Source organism: Zootoca vivipara, chromosome 5, assembly GCF_963506605.1.
Source record: "Zootoca vivipara chromosome 5, rZooViv1.1, whole genome shotgun sequence".
NCBI lineage: Eukaryota > Metazoa > Chordata > Lepidosauria > Squamata > Lacertidae > Zootoca > Zootoca vivipara.
In genome coordinates, this window is record NC_083280.1 from 85067171 (window position 1) to 85089153 (window position 21983).

The 21983-nt window shown below is 43.6% G+C and overlaps 1 protein-coding gene across 16 annotated transcripts in view; it reads right to left on the minus strand.

The window, feature by feature from the left end:
• KAT6B (lysine acetyltransferase 6B) overlaps nt 1-16886 on the minus strand; it is an 80482-nt gene extending 63596 nt beyond the window's left edge. For 2 of the 16 annotated variants that reach the window (XM_060275040.1, XM_060275039.1), the window contains exons 1-3: nt 13304-14488; nt 10928-11042; nt 6839-7756 (exon numbers count right to left, since the gene is read on the minus strand). In XM_060275040.1, coding sequence (XP_060131023.1) covers nt 6839-7456 — 618 coding nt within the window. In that variant the 5' untranslated portion in view covers nt 7457-7756; nt 10928-11042; nt 13304-14488. Of the gene's footprint in view, nt 1-6838; nt 7757-10927; nt 13278-13303; nt 14492-14536; nt 14797-14870; nt 15627-16065; nt 16389-16502; nt 16545-16812 lie in introns of those variants that run through there. The other 14 variants (XM_035137471.2, XM_035137466.2, XM_035137463.2 and 11 more) reach the window with 14 other exon arrangements.
• Nucleotides 16887-21983: the final 5097 nt, after the last annotated feature.

The following is a 21983-nucleotide window of genomic DNA, read 5'->3' on the forward strand; positions in this document are numbered from 1 at the left end:
GAGCTGCAAGATTAAAGGTTCTGAAATATACATTTAGATTACAAATCAATGGGTTGGATCCAGACACACACGTAGGTCCAATTAAATCAATGGGACTAACTCAAGACCCTTCATCTGAACAAGTCTGAGTATGACTATGTCTGGATCCAACCCAATATGTTTTAATTTGAATGCATGCCTGCTCAGGATTTATACTGCCTTGTTTTAAATCAACCCACCCTGATTCCTGCAGAATGTTTGTACCACAAAACACTAATACTGTATCAGTGCTTCAAGTATACATACTGACAGCAAAGTCCAAACATAGATCTTTTTTTAAAGCACATAAAGAACAATTTGACGGAGCTGAGAGGGAATACTTAAATCTTCTAATTTCCAGGATATGTTTAATCTGATCTCCAACGTTTTGCATCAGGAACCTGTCACCTGTATGGCAGGGCAGCAGTGGAGCACATTTGGCTCTCCAGATGTTGCTCCCAACAGCTATAGCAATCATGGCTAATAGCCAGAGATTATGCAAGTTCTAGTTCAGCAATATCTGGAGGACCAAAGATTCCCCACCTCTGTTATATGGCACAGAGAGTCAGAATACAACAAAGTGCCAGTTCATCCTCTTTGTAAAGACTCCACAGAATTTGCAACCAGCACAGGCAAGCACATGCAAGCTCTCATGACTGCCAATAAGTCCCAATTGCAATGTGTTGGCCCAAACTTCTGCAAAGTCCTGCAGAGCAGACACTATTATTCTCTAATCTTTGGGAGGGGGGAGAGGCTTGGCAAACAATTAAAGGAGCTTTTAAGACACTGTGTTCTCACTCTCACATACATTTCTGGCACAGCCAACTCTCCAGTATTTGGTGGGGTGGGGTGGGGGGAGGGGAGAGGAGAGGAGTGAATGCTTATTGCATACCCAGACTTGATTCAGCCAGTCCTGGCATCTTTTTGCCTAGCGCAAGACATCTGCTGCCCCGTTCCTAGAAGTATTGATGGCTCATGCCAACAGATTTGTGGACAGCTGGCTAAAGTACCAGGGGAGTGGGACTGGCAACTAAAATTGCTGACAAGCTCTGTCTGCCCTTGATTATTCCGCTTCAAGGTACTTTGGTGGGGTGTGTGTGTTTAAAATTATAATTTTACAAGGTAAAGGTCCACAAGTCTGTTTAGGTGGCAATCTGTCACACCCTTAGCCCTAGTAGGCTCCAAAAAACAAATGAGGACATACACTGAATAAATGCACTCATGTGTAATGGATGGGAAATCAGTACAGTACTTGGATGTGGCTATGAAGCATCTTTACCTAGTCCTTTAAAAAACAAAAACTTAGTGTGTGATAAAAGACACATTTGCTCAGTTTCACTTGAAAGGAAAGAAGCAGCAAGTCACCAAATAAATTTTACAGTCAATCTGAAAGTTGATGGGGGCTTTTAGGAAGCACATCCATTTGTAAGTTCCTGTACCCCACACTGGCCCGGGTTTATGTTTTTACACCATCTGAATACATATAACTCCATAACTATGAAGGCTTTCTTTTCAGGCATGCCAGGTTTATTACAAAACCTGACAGGTTGGATTTCCATAAGTCCGGAATATACAGGCTTCATAAACAATACAGAAGTTGGAAATGTTATTTTAATGTTCAGCACTCATAAGACTAAAGTGTGGTTCTTCCAGACCTCAGTAAGTTGAAATCTATACAAGAATACATACCATACAAGAATACATAACACACTAGTATTGACTTCTTCATTTTCTTGCAGAGTTAGTTCTAAATACTGTATAGTAGTAGTATATGAGTCAAATATATACAGAAAAATAGACAGTCCAGCTGGAACCAATAAATTGCAAAATCAGAGAACTTTAGCAGCATAAAGCCACACAAATAAGGGAAATGTCAGCCTTCCATCTTTCTATTAAAAAACAATTACTTTGGATAAAGACATTCAGCATACTTCACTTTCAAATTCTTTTGGAGAAGAGCTATCTATCATTCAGCCAAATATAGGACCCTGCAAATCATTTTTACTAATCATGCACAGTAGTGTTAAAATGAGTTTTATTTTGTGCAAGGCTGAATACCTGGCACCAGCCTGGACACTCTTTGGCATAATCATTGCATACAAAAGGGGGGGGGATGTTGGGTGAGAGACCCTAGAGCAGCTGTTCAGTGCCTGAGCTGAGGACCTCAATGAATGACAAAAGGTTACCTTAATTCAATGAGATAATCAGCACACATCCACCCACTATGAAGGGAGTTTCTACCATCTGCAAAGCGACAGGCCTAACTGCTTCTAAAACAATTGGAAGCATGCTGACATGCCCTTATGTCAGCATACATTTGTCTCTTAGCAACAGCTTTTTTAAAAGGCTGAACTCTGCAGAAATTTTAAGAAGCATCCTTAGCCAATGACTTGGTAAGCAGCTTTGATTACTCCTGTTTGCTGAACAGATGCCCAGCCTCACTGCTGAAATCTACACAGAGCAAACTTTTATACTTAAAAAGAGACAATGGAAACATTATAGCTGTATCACCTACCCTTTGTACACAATGACCTTAACAACATAAGAATTCCCTAGGCAAAATTCTCTTTAAAAATTAGTCATGAATACAATGATTTATTTAAATATTGTAAGTCAGCTTAACATAAAACATAAGGAGAAGCTCCCACCTCTACCATTTTTCTTTAATTTTATTATCTGAAACATTTCAAAAATATTTCAAAACCTTTCAAAAATGTTCCCTCCTCCAGTAATTTTTAAAGTAAAAATAATTGGGTTACGTCTATCTTTGTATTATTAGCTCTAAAAATGCTCTTTCTATTGAAATCTGATGGAAGTAAGACAGTCAGAATTCCAGTATGTACTCTAAACATGGAGGCAGCTTCACTGCTGCTGCCTCGTTTTAGTCACCGCTGCCGGTAAAGGAGCGGGCGAGGCAGAAGCGCAAGTGCGGGTGGCTCCGTGTGCCGCCTCGGCAACGGCTGGAAACGGCCCCCTCCCCTCTGGGGGGCGTGGACATTGACCTCGCCTCCTGGGGGGATCCCGGCTATGTCATCGCCAGCTAGCCAATCAGGTGGCATACCCCCCCTAGTTTTGATCCTGGGTGCGCCCATGGCCAACTCCAAATAGGGCTGTTACAGGATGGAGTAAATTTGTTTTCTCCTGCTCTGGAGGCTAGGACCTGAAGTAATGAAGTTACAAGAAAGGAGATTCTGATTAAACATCAGTTAGAATTTTCTGACAGTAAGAGCTGTTCAACAGTGGAACAGACTTACACAAGAGGTAGGGGGCTTTCCTCCCTTGAAGGTTTTTAAGCAGGGGTTAGATGGTCATCTATCATGTATGATCTAGCTGAGATTCCTACATTGGCAGGGTCCCTACCACAGGCAGTTGGACTAGATGACCCCCGGGACCCCTTCCAATTCTGTGATTCTATGAAATCTAGAAAGAAGAATGATCATTTACTGTAAGATAAAAAAAAGTTCATGGCTTTATGAAGTGCTTTTGAGATAACATGGAAAAATTAAACAATAAAATTGGAATGTGTGCAAAGCGATATTCACTTAAGTCCATACCATCCTTTAATATATAAAATTATATGCTGTGCTTTGGCAGCTGCAAAAGTTGGCTTTAAGCCATAACACATGTGTAAAACATATAAGTGCAAGCTGTGTAAATATGCCAAACCACACTATTTCATTTGCTAGCTAAATTCTACATGCTCTTAAAGCAGTATAGCTAAGGTGTGAAAAGAAAGTAGGTATGGGATATATCATTTCTTCCTTGGGGCTTCAAGAATTTCCACATACATTTTACATTCTGACATGGGAGTCAGTGTCATCATAACTGCTCAAGGGAACATAGTACTTCCCATTATTGTTACAACCACTTCCTCTGATTTTAAACTGTACCCTCTCTGAACAATATTTACATGTGGACACCCTGAGCATAATATTGCTTTTTTAAAAAAGAAAAGAAACTGACGTGTATATACATAAACATGGGGGGGGGGGGGGAGGTGAACTAATGGAAGTGCAAAACTACAATACACAGACTACCACTAAAATACACCATAGGCAAATTTGTATTTTAAAACTCCTGAATCCAACATTATTTGCAAAAATCCCAGCAACCAGCAGGAATCACACGGTCCAACCAAAATTGCAAGTGGTCCTCCATTACCCACTCTTGTATTAAATGAACTGAGAAGAATATAACTTAACAGTTAAAGAAAGAAGCCTCACAGTACTACAAGACACATATTGTGGATTTTCAGTGAAAATGTGTTTCCTTGCCAAGTATAACAATACATAGAAAGTGTGTGAAATGATCATGTTTTTACCATATTGTGCTTCAATATTAAACAGTGAAATTTGTTTTTATAATAGCTTTTCTAACTTGGCTTTATGAAAGATTGGCTTGGATTTAAGCTCATGCCACATTCCACCTTATCATAAATTGTTTTGTAAAGCAAGGTGCCATTTGTGGTAGAGGGAGCTTTTGGTCAATAAGTTCAAAGACTGTCTGGGTATAAACTAGTTACGCTATTCTTTGGTTCCTGGCTACGGTCCACCAAGGATCCCTGCCAAACCCGTAGAGCACAATCATCTAGTGAGGCAGAGGTACAGTGGTACCTCGCAAGACGAATGCCTCGCGCAACGAAAAACTTGCTAGATGAAAGCTTCTAGCAATTCTTTGTTGCCTCACAAGACGAAGCTTTCTATGGCCGCGTCTTGCAAGACGATTTTTTTTGGCCACTTTTTTTTTTTTGCTGTCTGCCGATTGATTCCACAAGACGAAAATTTTCGTAAGATGGCACGACCCGCAGAACAAATTATTTTTGTCTTGCAAGGTACCACTGTAATCATAGGGAAGTAGTGGGGAACTGGATCTGGCCGGCCAGATCCCTAGCCCGCCCATCCCCTGCTTGGCTGATGGCACCTGTCAATCACCTGATATCATTATTACATTAGCTAATTGACACTGACAGTAAGTCCTGCTTGCAAAGGAACCATCACAGGTTCACCCTAAGTTCCCTGATGCAGCGGTACCTATTTATCTACTTGCACTGGCGTGCTTTCCAACTGCTAGTTCGACAGGACCTGGGACAGAGCAACGGGAGCTCACCCCGTCGCGCAGATTCAAATTGCCAACCTTCTGATTGGCAAGCCCAAGAGGCTCAGTAGTTTAGACCACAGTGCCACCCACTTCCCCGGCAGGTAGATATGCTGGTCTAAAGAGACTTGCATGACACTAGGTAGGCCTCGATAATCAACTAATTGTGAGAGTTGCAATGTGTCACACACAGAGCTATGTGAGCCCCAATAATCAGCTGGTCATCATGTCACCTAACATTGTGACAGATTCTGTTGAGCCTGTTCTAGAGGGGGGGTGGGGGAGAAAAGGATCCAGTCCACCAGCTAGATCCACTTCCTCATCCCTGAAGTACAAACGTATTTTCTTAGGGGAATGATATCACGAGCGCACAGATAGCTTTTACATACCGTTTTAAACTTTATGTGTGCTCGTCCTTCCATGTGGCTTCCTAAACAGAAAAGATTGGATCTATCTCCACAGAAGGTTAGCAACAAGTGAGACCCAACAAACATGCAGTTCTGGACTAACCATAGCAGCTCCAGAAAGGTACGGGAGAGTTAATTTGGTGGTACCACTCAGCACCTTCATGTAAGTACCATTCATAAAAGTGAGTACAAACTAGAATAAATGAGTCCAATAGCCCTGCTGATTTTAAGGGTTACCCCAAAGTGATAAAGACTGACAAGAACTAGAGTCATAATCCAATGGATGACAATACCTTGAAATTAACTGTAGGAAGAGACCATGGGGAGATACCTAAAGGGAATCCATTACTGCATTTCTTTGTAAAGTATACATTTTCCTCTAATGTATACTTTAATATCAGAGAGAAACCATCAGCATTAAAGGATTCAGTATTCCATTAAATTCCTCAGCTGGAATGAAGTGTAACATAACAAACAGAAATGGATCCTCTAGAACAGACAGGAAATGAGAATGCAGTGGTGCCTCGCTAGACGAATGCCCTGTAAGACGAATCTTTTGCTTAACGAAGAGATTTTCTGAGCGGAGGTTGCCTCGCAAGACGAATTCGTTTTGTGAAAAATTCGTCTAGCGAATTGCGGTTACCCATAGGAATACATTGAAATTCAATTAATGCGTTCCTATGGGCAAAAAAAGAATTTAAAAATAATTCAATGCATTCCTATGGGATTCGCTAGACGAATTTTTCGCAAAACGAATTGACTCACAGAACGAATTAAATTCGTCTAGCGAGGCACCACTGTATAGGAAGAATCTTCAAGGTGTCAAAAGCTAAAAAGGGTTATTTCATCTTACACTTCTTAAGATACACGCACAAATTTCAAAATCCTTGCCCATCACACCACATCCCTCAGTGCAAGCAGCAATGACATCACATAAGTAGCAGCAATTTCTGCACAATTAAGAATTAAATTTCAATCACTGAAGAACCCAGTTTATCTACAAAACTACACATTTTTAATGAGGTGGGGTGATTACACATGTAGAAGACTACAGTTCTTCAGATTTCCAAACTTTTCACATTTGCTTCAATTGGCACAAATCTTGAAGAGCAACAGAGCCCAATAGAACTACTGCCCACCCAAAAATAATTTAAGAAAATAAACATTAAGGAAAACCTCTCTGAATGATGCAATCAAGCTTACTAATACGGTAATATAAAAGTGAAACTTCCTCAAATATAAGCAAAACATATTAATAATGTTTCCTGTGAAACCCCCAAATGAACATGCCTGCATTGATATAATCTTTACACACTTACCTGGTCTTTTTCATGAGGCAAAAGACTGACAGGTGGGAGAGACATTGGAAAAGAACTGTATTTAGATGTTCCTTTGCCTTCCAGGCTACCATAGTTCACCCTATACTGAGGTCCTTCTTTCAATAATCTCCCATTATTTACAGCGCGTTTGGCCCCCAATCGTAATCTCCGTTGAAACACAGGGTTGTTGAAAATACCTGCAAGATCATGTTGACTTCTCAGGTATTTTTCTATGTTTCTGAGTGATGAGCCATTTGGTTCCTGGAGCCCTTCAATTCCTCTGCGCAGAAGTTTATTCCAATCCACATTCCGAAGCTCATTACAGGCTCCCCTAGATCCTTTAGCAGGCTTAGAAAGCTCACCCAGTTTAACAGATGAAAAACGCCCAGGATTATCTGGGTCCTTGTAGGAAGCAAGGCCTTTGTTGGTAACTTTGAGAATAGAACCATCTTGGACACTTAGCTCCAGCTGTTCTGAAACAGTCTTCTTATCTAATCCATGGGATGCGCACACAGCATGACAAATTCTCTCTTCAGATGGTCTCTGTTTTTGCCTTTTAACTTTTTGTATAGCTGCAAGAATCCACTCCGTGTAAAGTGGGTTGGCAAGTTTTACCATGGTTGACCAGTAATTTCTTGAGAGCAGGCGTTACCCATAGAGTTCCTCTCTAATCCTATTAGTGAGCATTCCAATAAGTATTCAACTCAGGAAGAACAGACCTCTTCATGCACTGTAACACCAACTCAAGAATCCATCCTTAGGATATCATAAAAAAGAGATGATGCAAACGTTTCTTTAAAATCCTTAACCAACATGAAAAGTTGGAATCGTTCTGCTATACCAGATGGAATACATCTCTGCAATTTGATGGACTTTTCTTTCTTGGCAATGCAAGTATCTCCGAGTCTTCACAAAAGCCTAAAGTGATTTTAAAAAGATGGATGTAGTTAGTATCTTTAAAACAAAAGTCCAATGCTCAACAAGAATGCAGATGTATAAAATATTATTTTTAAAATTCCACCTCTACAGGTCATGCATAGCCAAGATATTGAAGCTACTAACTAAAATTTGTGAAGGCATGCTGCACGGGAACAGGCATGCTGCCCAGGCATGCTATACATTGATCCCTTAAATTTACACTCCAGACCTCGTATCAAAGAGCAATTGAAAATCCATTAGTAGACAGATCTTCTAACTTACTGAGCTAAAATAGTGTGTGCTTGTCTGCAAAGAGAATCTACTTTCAGTCAGAAAAAAGTAGAAACCGGTAAGAATCATGGTTTCTCAAAAGGAAATCCCACTAGGTTTTATACACACTTACTCTCAGGTCCCATTAGATTTGCAGCCTTCATGCAATATGTAAATCCTAGGCTGCATACTTATGCATACTGACTCACATTGCCGGCACCAACACTGATCTTGGATCCTACAATGACTCCAGAGGCAAAGCCTATCACTCTGATTCAGCTTGTAAACAAGGCATTACTGCAAAGAACTCTTCCTTATCTCATCAGAACATGTACCATAATTTCTACAGTAACATTTTCAACATCAACAAGAATGATGCTGAATGTCAACTTCTCTTCCATTCTCCAGGTCGAAATCTATTCATGCCCATCAACCTACCGGTAGCATGACAATTTTCTATACCTTCTGAGAACCCTTTCCACATCAATTTACCTTTGGAGTAACCCTTGAGTCTTGCTGAGGAGTCTGGGGAATGTTCTAAGATTTCATACTCAATTTACGTGGGGCACAGAAAGGCCCAGGAGACCTGGCAACTGTTCCCAACTCTCCCCTATCCAGATATTTTGATGAAATAGTGGTTGTTAAAAAAAAGCTGTCTTTCAGGGAATCTTGTCCACCATTACTGATCCTCTAATTGAGAAACTCCATAACCTTTCAATGAACCCGAGTTATCCTAAACATATGTAGAAAACCTCAACTACGGTCCACAATGTTGCCAGTCTAAGGCAAAGGTAAGGTAAAGGACCCCTGGACAGTTAAGTCCAGTCAAGGTGATTATAGGGTTGTGGTGCTCATCTCGCTTTCAGGCCGAGGGAGCCGGCATTGTCCACAGACAGCTTTCCTGGCCATGTGGCCAGCATGACTAAGCCACTTCTGGCGCAATAGGACACTGTGACGAGTACCACAGCCCACGGAAATGCTGTTTACCTTCCCACCGCAGTTGTGCCTGTTGATCTACTCACACTGGTACACTTTTGAACTGCTAGGTTGGCAGGAACTGGGACAGAGCAACGTGAGCTCACCCCGTCGAACCACCAACCTTCCAATTGGCAAGCCCAAGGGGCTCAGTAGTTTAGGCCACAGTGCCACCCACTCCACCATGTTGCCAGTCTACATGAACCCACACTTGAAATCCTCAACCAAATGGACTAGTAACTATGGAAAGAAGCCAAGAACTCTGCTGGTAACTAGGTCTCTGAATTCAGCAAGGATAGACATTTCACCTTCCTCTGCAACACAGCTAACAGAATATGCAAATTCTACCAAAGACAAGTTCAGCTTTAATTATAGAACCTTGCTGCTCTAGTCAATTAAGAGAATCAATTTTATAAATAAGTTTCAGTTTTGAGGCAATTTAAACTCTGTTAGAAGTCTGAGCAATAAAAAAAAATGCTCTCCATAACTCCTGCAGTGCAATCTAAACACAATTACTCAGAAGTAAGTTATATTGAGTTCAATCAGACTTATTCCATAATAAGTGTACTTAAGAGTAAACTGCTAATCAAAAACAGCAAGTCTGATAGTATTACAGCTGGGGCAAGAGAGATAAAAAGTTATACATCCACTGAAGGCAGCCATAGCTGTAAAGTCATTTGTAAGTTTATATTACTGCACTACTTTCACATATACAGCATCACTGTTGCCAATAAATTCCTCAATACATATACTGTACAGTAGTAGGGTCTTTGCAGTGCAGTCAGAGTACTGATTCAGGTTACAACACACAGTGATGGACTCTATGAAGTCAATAAATTTGTGTTGAGCCATCATCATTGCACATTGGGGCTATTGGACCACATGAAATGAGATCTATTGAAGCAGTGTGGGCTTTTTTTTGGAGTGGGCCGGATGCATAGCACCATTTTGTTCTCCGTTGGCACCACTGCAATTGCTCCTTTTGTAAGAACCTGACAATAAGCAAGCATGATTGTTACAAATTATTATAAGGCAGTAAGAATTCTCACTCTCAACATCAGGGAGACTTTTCAAAAGTAAAAGCATCTACAGATTAAATCAGGGGTCCCCAGACTACGGCCCCCGGGCCGGATGCGGCCCAATTGGCCTCCCAACCCGGCCCGCGACGGCGCAGCGGGCACCAGCCCGAAGCCCGGTAAGTCTGGGGACCCCTGGATTAAATCCAGGATAACACATTATAGGTACTGTACAGCAGTTGATTCAGGAACCTAAAGGTGTAAAGGTAAAGGTAAGGACCCCTGACCGTTAGGTCCAGTTGCGGACAACTCTGGGGTTGCGGCGCTCATCTCGCTTTATTGGCAGAGGGAGCCAGCGTACAGCTTCCGGGTCATGTGGCCAGCATGACTAAGCCACTTCTGGCGAACCACAGCAGTGCACAGAAACGCTATTTACCTTCCCGCCGGAGCGGTACCTATTTATCTACTTGCACTTCGTGCTTTTGAACTGCTAGGTTAGCAGGAGCAGGGACCGAGCAACGGGAGCTCACCCCGTCACGGGGATTCGAACCACCGACCTTCTGATCAGTAAGCCCTAGGCTCAGTGGTTTAACCCACAGCGCCACCCACGCCCCTAAAGGTGTAGAGCAGGTCAATCTACATAGCTTTAATTTTGCAATTCATAAACTTGCACTCGAAAAACAGATAAAAAATAATTTTCTAAGGCTAGTTACACACCAGTTGCTCATGGGACTCATCCTTTCTAACTTTTGAAAATCAAAATTGAAGTGGTTAAAGGTGATAGTAAACGGCTGCAGAATTGAGTGGTGGCTTTCATATGTGAAGGAACCACTACAAAGACTTCTATCCAAGCAACTCAAAGACAAGGCTTTTCAATGGAGTTAGTTCACATCAAGGTTCAGTTGAGTACCTCTGGCTGGGAGGTGTGTAAACACACAGCAGGAGAGCAAATAGGAACACACACCAGTCAAACAGAGAGGGAGTTTTGATGTGCATGGACTCCAATTCTCAAAAATCCTTTCTTCCTGAAAGGGGAACATAAGGAGGATATCATGCTTCCATGTGCAACACTCACAGGACACAGTGAGAGTATTGGGGAAACCTCTACCATATGTTGGAGACCTCTATAACTAGAAGAGTGATCAGCTGGTTAGAAACTGTAGCTGCCTTTATTCTTTACTTACATGAAGGGGCATCAAATGATTTTTAAGGAGGCTGCGGCGCCCCATGCCCCTACTCCTTGAGAACACTTGCAATTCTCTGTGTCCTACTGCTGCCACCAAAGCATTAGCATGGATAGCTGAGGCAGGGAAACCAACACACATTCATTCATGCACTACCAGGCAGGTTCAGGGGAGCCTATACACCCATTTAATCACACAGTGTCCTTTCACATAAGTAACCTGTGAAATGGAGTCATGGCTGAAGCATTGGGTGACTCATTTCACGTGTTGGTGATCTAAAACAGAATTCCCATGCCACTTCACGTTCCAACCAAGGAAAGATTTGCTCTGCAGGAATTCTCTCTCACACTCTCACACACACTGTTATCAGCTTTACAGGAAAAAGCTCCCATCCTGCCAATGGAAGCTTTTTTTCTCTAGGACTGACAGGAAGATCTTTGTCAGAACTCTTCCCTCTCCTGTGCTGCAATCCTAACACAACCACCCCAGAACCTATTATACATATATCCTATCACAAGGCACTTCCAGATTACTATTTACGGGTGGGAATCAGTAAGATATCAGCAACTTCAGGTTGCACAATTAACGCTGATCTGATGCTCTCGTGCTACAAGCATGCTTCCCCGCTCAAAGGACCTTTAGCGATAAGGAAAGTGACAAGATAAATCCAGTGAAAAGTGTGGGATAACAACTGCTTGGCATGCCATCTAGCTTCCCCATAAATAAATCATGCTCAATAAACAGACAACATTGTCTAACCTCTCCACAAACTTTCTGCAAACAGATCAGGATGAATGGTCAATTTTCTATAATGTTAACACCCACACCCAATGGTTTAATAAGTGTTAACACCCAAGTTATCTTTACTTTCAACCTTAATTTTTAAAACCAAGTGTTTAATTGGACAAGCAAGTATATAATAATATATATGGAAACTTTAAGTAACTGACACTGTAAAACACTTAATGAAATTCTTCAAATGGGTCTAATGGCGTAATGTTTCAATAAAGAAACAATATAGATGAAAATATAAGAAAGAGTAACATGGCAAGTGTAGTAAGAACTTTTGAGGGTATCATAAAAAGAAAGCCTTGAATAGGTTTTCAATCCAAGATCTGTCTTACTGGATAACCTGTGAATTCACAACTTGGCACAGGTTTTCTGGGAGGGGGAAAGGTTGATAAAACAACTGGTAGAAAAATCTCTGAACAAGAGCGGAGGGAAAAATTGTATCAAGAACCAAAATTATCTCTATGTGTACACATAAGAGAAAAACTTTATAAATTATTCTATCAATGGTACATGACTCCACAGACCAAATACGTACATGCAGTGGAGAGTGCTTGGAGATATGGAGCCTCAAAGGCAGATGTGAAACATTTGGGTGGAGTTGCCAATCAATTAAAATATGTTGGGGGGGGTGAGGTGGGGAAATTGTATCAGTCATGACATCTCATAGTCCTTATAATATCATCAGGAATCTGATTGGATAAACAGGTCAAGTATTAGGACGTAATAAAGAATTTAATAGCTGTGACTCTTCTGATTTTGCAAAAATGGAAAAATAGGTCAACGTCACCAGTGAAAGAATGGCTGGTAAACAAACAAACAAAAATGGAGGGCAGGTGTACTGTATAAACTTTCATAATTATCAATATTGAATTATACCAAACAATATAGATTTTTTTAAACAAACAAAGAAATGGAATTCTCTAATTGAATTCATGGAGATTATTTACAACATAAATATTGAGGAGCTTTTCTATGTGGTAAATCAGCATTTTCTAATTCTTGGATGTTTACAATATTGATATTTACAGTGATGCTTAGATAGACAAGACACACATATACGGCATATTTTTGTTACATCCATGCAATCATCGTAGGTTCTAAATTAAGTTATGAATAATAATGATCATACACCTGCTATGTTTTTATGGGAGCCAATGAGGGAAGAGAGCAGACAAGTTGCCTTAGGGATACTTCAAGCCCTCTTGCTGAACTTTCAGCCTTCATTTTTCTAAAATTAAAACCCCCAGAGCCCTCATTCTCCACCCCCCAATTCCTGCCCTCCTCCAAGTGCCATTTACGGAGCTACTGACCAACAAACTGACTTCACTGATATACAGTACCACTTTCCACGGCAAAGTGGGCCACGGCGGCTCGTGAACGAAACGTCCAGCTCCTCACAATCCTACACAAGTGAAAAACGCAAAATAGCAAAATGCAGAGCTCGTCAGTCAACGTAAACAACCAACAAACAAATGCCAAGTACAACAATATTTGGAGCGCATTTACACAACTATGGCAGGTTGAAAATCAACCTTTAATAGCAAATGTTACGTAATAGATAATATGCCATATTTACTCGAACCTAATGCGTACCTCCATTTTCGGAATCTTGAAACATCCCCCCCCCCCCAAGGCATTTGCCAGCGAACATGCCACCAAATCGAACATCATTTGGCCCCAAAAGGTGAGCATTAGAGTAAATACGGTAAATATGTTAATTTGTATATGTAGAAGATATTTAAAATATATTTAAGGAACCGCAGAAAGAGGGGGAAAGAAGTCAAGTTTTGAAATGTAAAAATGATTGTATAATTAGTGAAATGTATAAATCTGAAAAGTATAAATGTTTTCTTAAAAAATGAATAAATAAATAGAGCAATTACAGTATATCCAGACTCAGCGACTCTAATAATGATATACTGCATACCTTTCCCTTTTTACGTCCTTGTTCAATTAAACTCTTCTTTTTTAAAAAAGGGGGGAGCACAAGGATTGAGTTCAATATCACAAAAACAAAGGCAAGGCAAATTATGGCCAGTGAGCCGAAGAAAAACGCATTTTAATAATAATAATGATGATGGTGATGATGATGATAATAATAATAAGGTAGATATTCACTTTATATTAAGCCCTATTAGTTAACTTCAGACTCTTATAATGATATATACCGGTAATACCTTTCCCTTTTGACTTCCTTGTTCAATTAAACTCTTCTTTATTTAAAGGGGGGGGGGGGAGAAGCACAAGGTAAGCAATTCCATATTGACTCCAAAAACAAACAAAAAACTCACACGAGTCAAGGCAAAGTATGGCTGGCAAGCCGAAGAAAAACGCATTTTAATTAATTAAAATAAATAACAACAACAATAATAAGGTGGTTGACATTCACTTCATATGCAGCCCAATTAGTTAACTTTCAGGCGCCTCCCCTGCTTGTTTCTTCCTTTAGGTCCCCCGCCCGCCTCCTCTCCCTCAGGCGCCCCGGCGGATCCTCCCCTCATCCCCGCGGGGCGAAGGCCGGCCGCCTCATTCCCGCCACTCACCTCACCGGCGGCGGGCGGCCCTCGCGACCCGCCCCCGCGGCTTGGGAAGCGGCCCACGAGGGAGGAGCCTCGGCCGGGAGATGCCGCAGCTGCGCCCCCTGCTGCCGGCGCCCTAGACAGCGAGCTTCCCTCCGCGCCGCCGCTCTCGCCTTTTCAAGCCGCCGCCATTTTGTCTCGCAATCAACGCGACGCATCCCTACCTTGCCGTTCCCCGCCTCCTCCCCTCCTCGAGAGGCTGGGCTAAGTCCCGCCTCACCAGGGGTAAGCAGCCGCCTTCATTCGCGAAGCATCCCTGTCCATCATCTCCGCCTTCTTCCCCCCCCCCAACACACACCTTTCTCCGCCGCGTCCACAGCGATTGGAGGGCGTGCGACGTCAATCATGCCTCTTAAGGGAGCGGGTGGGAACGCACTTCTGTGGCAAAGGCTCCTCGGAACGCGGAGCACCGCCTCGTCCCCGGTTCTCATTGGAGAACGGTTACTAATGGAAAAGGTGGGAGGGGGGAGAGGCAACGAGACAGCACAGATAGGCTTCTTATAGGCTGCCGCGGCTGTCCACCAAGCAGGTTCTCCTCCACACACGTACCCCCCGCTGAAGTTTAAAGCGGCAGAGGCGCCTTATCGCGGGAAAGGAGGGCGAGAAGAACGCTTAAGCGTGCCTGGAGCGGACGGGCGCGCGACACACACTAATAAGCGCCCGCTTATGTCTTTGAGTTTCACGCCACGTGCCGCCGGAGCCTTTGGCTATCCACCCGGTCGGGCGAGACTTAAAAACATGTCCTCATCGCGATTCGGAAACCCGCCTCCCCTTAAGGTGCCTGGCACAGGCGGCAACAGCAGTAGCAGCAGCAACCCTTCGCACGACCGCAGCATAGCGGACAATTGATTCCCAGCTACACGACCATATGCAAGTCCACCGCCACCGATATACATGTATGCATGCATGCACACGCAAACCTCCCAGCTATATGCAATGCACCCGGGACTCCCCCGAACCCGCCCATTTTCTGCAGAAAACAATCGCTGCCTGTAAAGACACACGGTGGGGGGATGCAACACGCACGCACACACCAGATTGCTTTCGGCAACCGCCCCGCCGCTCTCCCAGCCCAGCCTGCTGCTGCTGCCGCGACTTGTCCACCCCCACCCACCCCCCTCACACCCTCCGCCCTCGAAATGCAAAGGGTCACTACAATACAATCGCGCGGACCCGGCAGAAGTGTCTGTAAACACGTGCACGGGCCTCTCTGGCTCGTAGAAAGCTTTGCAAAAGTCCCCGCACCGATCGTCAACAAACCCCTTCCCCGCGAAGCTAGTAAAAGCAGAAAGGGGAGTGGGGGGGGGGAAGGACAAATAGATATTGTTGCAGGACATTGCAACCTTGCCATCCAGCTCCCGAACGCGTTCCAACACCCATATACGGTACCATATATGGTATAACAGTACTGTATACGGTATACACGCGCTCCTGCAACTCTATAACCTCATTGCTGCAGGCTCTCGGCCCCGCGTCTCCCCCCCCCCCCCAACCTTTGCAGCTTGCAAATTGACCTCTTCTTTTTCCTTTTCTCTCTGCTCGGGGATGTTTCTGCAGAAGCGGTTCGGGCGAAATGCTGCCTCTTCTGCTGCTGCTGCTGCTCCTCCTCCAGAAAAGGCGATCGCGGCGGCGGCGGCAGCTCCTCGCTGCCTTTTCCCTCCGAGCCAGGAGCACAACCACCCTCGCGAGCCCTTTCCCCCTCTCCGCCACCCCCTTTCCCCAAATAAACGAAGAAGCCAGAAGGAAATTGGGAAAGGGGTGGGGTGCGGGGGGCGAGAGAGACAGAGAGTGCGGGAGGAATGGATATAGCGGACTTGGAATTTTTCCCCATAATGTTTTTTTTTTTTTTTTGGCAATCAGAGCTTTCCGTTCTTTCTTTTTTGCGCCCCACCAAATCACACGCATCGACATTACGAGGAAAAATTAATACCTTTTTGTCCCCTCCTCCTCCTCTCGCCTTTGCGAAGCCTCTCTTCTTATTCTCCCCTCCCCACCCCAACCCCAAAAAGGGAGGGGAAATCACAGAGACGTGCGGAAACATAGATATATAGAAATATATTTACACCCCCGCCGCCGCCCCCCAAAAAGGTTGCAAGCAAACAATCAGATTGGGATTTGGGGGGTGAGGTTTCAGTACGTATTCAAACACAGGGACGCAGAATTAGGATTGTTCATCCCCTCCCCGCTCCCGCAGCCTGTCTCCCCCCTAAAAAAAATTAATAAAAAAAAAATCCTCAAACCTTTCTTGATGCTAAATGGCCGCAGATCGCAAGGACTGGTTCTAAAACACAGGACTTGATAACAGCTAATTGAAAGGTTAATCTACATAGGCTCTGACAGACGAGGTCCCTCCCCGTTTCTGTTTTTTTTTTAATCTGCTACTGGCAAGTGGGAAATTGAGCTTCTTAGGAACAGGGGGGTTGATGGAGGGTTTGCTTCTGATGAGCCCCACCACCACGCCAGCCGGGTTCACACGTTAGGTGGCTAGGTGAACCCGGAATTGTTATTTTGATACATTTTTAAATGCCCCCAGCCTGGTCTTAAAGCACAGTTTACTCAGAAGTGAGCCCCTCTGATTTTATGGAGGCTTGCAGCATAGCCTACTCGGAAGTAAATCCCCAGTGTTCAGCTTCCTCCTAGGTAAACATTCGTAGGATCGCATCCTTTCTTTCCAAGGGTGCATAGAACTGCGACTGCTCAATTAAATAAAAGGCAGCGAGTACATAATGATGGAGAATCAACACTCCGTTTAAAGTTTCCCGTTATTAATCTTATTGAAGGAATTAGGACTTAATATGAACCAGACAGGAGGGCAGGTGAAGTGAGATGACATTGATCCGAATTCCTCATTCAGCACCTCGGTTTAAGAACAGTCCTGTTTACGAATGATTCGGTTTATGAACTCTGCAAAACCGGAAGTAGTGTCCCGGTTACCTCGGTCTAAGAACGGAATCCAAATGGTGGAAGGGTACTGTCGGCGGGAGGCCTCATTAGGGAAAACGTGCCTTGGTTTAAGAACGCTTTTGATTTAAGAACAGACTTCCGGAACAAATTAAGTTTGTAAACCGAGGTACCACTGTACTGAGTCAGGCCCTATTGGGCTCTCCAACCTGGAACTGTGCACTCTAGCATTCACCAATCTGTGTTTTGGACTACAACTCCCATCATGCTGTGCTGGCTGAAGTTGGTGGGAGTTGTAGTCCAAAAACATAGGGAGGGCGTCAGGTTGGCAAAGGCTGATAACCTCCGACTGGCAGTGGTTCTCTTGGGGCCTTGGAGCCCATAGATGCAGATGGGATCCTCTATAAAAATGTGGATATTTTTGTTTCTCTTCGTAGAGCAATCCTTTATCCACGTATAGACACATTTTTCAGACATTCACCCTACACAGATGTTTGACGCGTTCGTTCCCACCAGGGGAAGATTTTGCCATCGAGTTTGCGCAGCCAGGTTCATTTTCACAGTGAGAAGAATCTGACGGAACAGATTTGCTGCTTAACGAGTGTATTTTGAGACACTGCAATTTTCCTGGGGTGAGGACAGAGCCGATGTCACTCAGGGAATAAGTGGACTCCAGCAAGCCTTTCTGCAGTTGGCCACCACACAGTTGAAACCTGATGTAGCATTTGCTACACCTTTAAAGCACATTTGAAGCATATTTTGCCCCCCTCAAAGAATTATGGGCCCTGTACTTTAACCCCTCACAGAGTTACAATTTACAGCGACCCTCAACAAGGGGATTGGATTTTGGGAGTAACAGGGAATCAGTGGGAGGTTTGAAAGCAGAATGGACATGTTGATTCAAGGGGGGGGGGAATATAGGTTTAAAAATAGAATTCCTGGATGCCAAGATCCAGGTTTAGGGCAAGTACTCTTTGGTGAAAGAACCCCAGCACAGCTTTAAAATCACAAAATATACAGCAAAGCAAAGTGTGGAAATATGGGCTGTTAAGACTTTTAAAATACCCCCTTGTGAGTTCCAAAACTTCCATCTTCCCCCAGCAAAGGGAAAGACCACATGTTTAGTAAGTTAAAAATTGGTTTACTTACAATTTTTTCAAAGGTCAGGTTCGTGTGGTTTTCCATACACCAATCAGAAAAGACACAAAGGCAGTAAAACTTGGCTTAGTTCCAAAGGGGTGACAATTCCTAAATTATTGGTCTAGGAACACAATAATGGCTTGTGAAAGCCATGCATTCTGGTGTGATGAGTGACAGGAGAACATGCACAGAGATATCAAATGGAAGGAAGGAAGGAGCTGGGGCTAGTGGGGTGAGAGGGGCAAATTGTTGGTTAGGAGAGTGGGGAAGACATATCAAAGAGTTGAGGATAGGAATAAGTCACAGAGAATTCAATGCAGAGTCTAAAGAACACGTGGGCGCAAATCAAGTGAGAGGAGAAACAAATGCTTGCCTGAAAGCCACTGGATCGAGTGACTGCAGGTTCTGGAAGGAAAACAAGCACAGAGGGAGATGTGATCAAAAAGAGAGAATCGCAAAGCAGAGAGACGAGGGACGGAGCAGTTCTTGGCGAAGACGAGATCGAGAGATTGCCCAAGCAGAGTGTGGGGAGTAAGAAATCGAAGGAGACTCTTGGGGATAGAAGATAGGAGGCAGAGGAACTGAGATCACCAAATAGCAAAATTGGTGGGGTATGTGATTGCCGTTGTCAGAGGAAGAAGAAGAGGCAGGCACCACCATCTGAAATGCAAGCGTGGGGGAGGGGAGCCAGCCAGGGGTGCAGAGGCCAGCGGAAGCATCCCCAAAATGGACTTTAAAAAGCGGGTTTGGAAGATGGCCAATAGCACCCCCGAGAGCAACATAGTTCTGCCCTGAACAATTATACGTTGAATGAACCTACCTGCCAAAGGCACAGATCCCTTTGGATTTCGTATATTAAATGGGGTGTCCCGTACTGGTTAAGATGGCTACAGTTATTCATCATCAACATCATCATCATCCTCATCAAACCTTTTATAGGCATCACATACAAACATCCATAACAAATCAATACAGAATTACCACCTCCCCCGTGGCACAAAACATTAGCCAAAAGAAAAGAGGCAAAGCAAGTCGCTAGGTCTCCAGGGAGATCAGACGTCTGCAATGTGTTTCGACAGCAGAAAACCAAATAGAGATATTTGGCGACTAACTTGGTGAGCTCCTGATCATTCCCCAGTAATAGAAAATGCATGACCTCCAACTCTGGTTTCCATTTGGGGATGCAGAGTTGGTCTAGGAATTGCTGGCGGAGATCAGCATATAGTTTACATTTAAGAACCATATGCGTAAGGGTTTCCACCAGGTGGTCTTCACAGGGGCAAATTCTTTCTCCTTCCACCATGCCCGAGAACCTTCCCCAAAGGAGGTTTGATGGATTTGAGTTGAACCTGGCCAGCGAAAATGCCCTTCTTTCTTGGAGGTTAAGCAAGAACTCAAGATAATTCTGGTAAATTTCATGTGCCCAAGAAAGTTGCAAGTTGAACATGTTTTCTCTGCTGCTACTGTTAGTTCCTGGCGTTCAATATCCCACAACCTATTTTTTATTATAGCCCTGGCAGATGGTAGGGACATCGGTCACAAAAGTTCCACTGACAGCCCAAGTTGCTGTACCTTTATGTTAAACTGTTGTAGCCCTGGGGAAGGAAAGGGGTCTAACAAAACTTTGCTGAGGAGAGGATCTTTATCTGTTGTAAGGCAGGTGTTTAGCCAGCATAGAAGAAATCTCACCCAGGCGACAGTCTCTACCTTGTGCTGACCTCCCTCTAAACACAAGGCTTGCATAGGGTACACATCGTGGGACAGCAACAATCTTAAAAAGGATAGCTGCCTGCACTCATTCAACCAGCTGGGTAAACCCTAGCAGCCAGACTGGAATTCCATAAAGCAATTGAGCTAAAAATTTGGTGTTGAAGACCTTAAGGGCAGAGGGGAAATGCGAATTACCTCTTGTTATGAAGAAACACATTATAGCCTGCATAGACATCTTACTGGCATTCACCGCCATTGCACGATGTGAGGACCATAGAAGCCTATGATGGAATGTAATTCCCAGGTAGTTGAATTCGAATACCTGCTGAATGGGTTTTCCACCAAATACCCAGTGGCTACAGTTATTATGAGGTATAACACACAACTAATATTATAATACTTAGGTGGCATAGCATTTTTATTCCACTTCATTGTTACATGATCAATTGAAGCACCTTCCCCGCCCCCCATATTTTGAGCAGCGATCTGTAAAAATCCTCTTGACTTGAATCATAATTGGGTCACAAATTGCAAGCATTATTCTCGAGCACTCAGGGGTTTCTATACTGCTTTTTGCATAAAACTCATTGCTCTTCTGCACACACCTCCTTCGAGTGAACAGGGAATGCCAAAGAGCACAGGTTACCATGAAGATGCAGCAGCAAACAAGAGCAAGCCTAATAAAAATAGAAGGTAAAACGAGACAATCCTACCCAGCCAACTTTATGCCCAAATGTGAGCGTTTCGCTTCTTTATTAATTCTGTTTCTTACGTTTATATCCTCACTTTTTCACCAAATGGTTCTCAAAACAGCAATACCGTGTGTGTGTCTCAACGGCAGTACAAAGTAAAACAAAAACAGAAAATCAAAGCAGGTAAAACACCAACCCAAACAATCCAATAATAAAACCAATTACAATGTTTTTGCATCAGCTCATGGTCCGAAAGCATATATCGAAATAAAATTCCATTTTCCTGTCATCAGATGGTCTGTCATCCAGAGTCTGGGAGCAGCCACTGAGGCTGAAAACCAGGATCTTCAAGGGAAAGCAGAGAAGCAATTCAAGAGATGGCGATTTTCAGCAGGGAAGGGGCAGGGAAAAGTATTAAGTACCTCCATCCTGCGGCTTCTCTGTTGAAAATCACTTCCTCTAGAAAATCACTTCCAGCAAAGAAGCAGCCATTGGGGTTGACATAAATGCATTTGCATATAACACTGGTAGTAGCTGGTACCCACTGAATTTGTCTGGGGACAAACTGAGGTGGGTGGGGCAGAGTTCCATTTGCCCCCAAGGACCAACCTCCACCATTAACACAAAGTTCGGTGCAAAGCATCCAGAAACAATAAACCACACTTGCACATGTCTATCCAGCTCTACTGACTTCAGCCGGGCTTCCTCTTGGGTAAGTAGGTACAGCTCAATCATATGGAGGAACAATCTTAAATGGGTCTGGGGATTAGCAGATCATAGTGGAGTGGCAGAGTCATAGCCACACCTAAAACCTTGCCACTCACACTTGCCAAAGAAGAAGGTGGGTGCTCAAGCAGAGGGGCTCAAGTCAAGCCACTTTCAGGGGAGTGAAACAGCTTTGGATCCATGGTTCAGTGGCGTAGCATGGGGTGCCAACTCCCAGGGCCACACAGTGGATCCATGGTTCA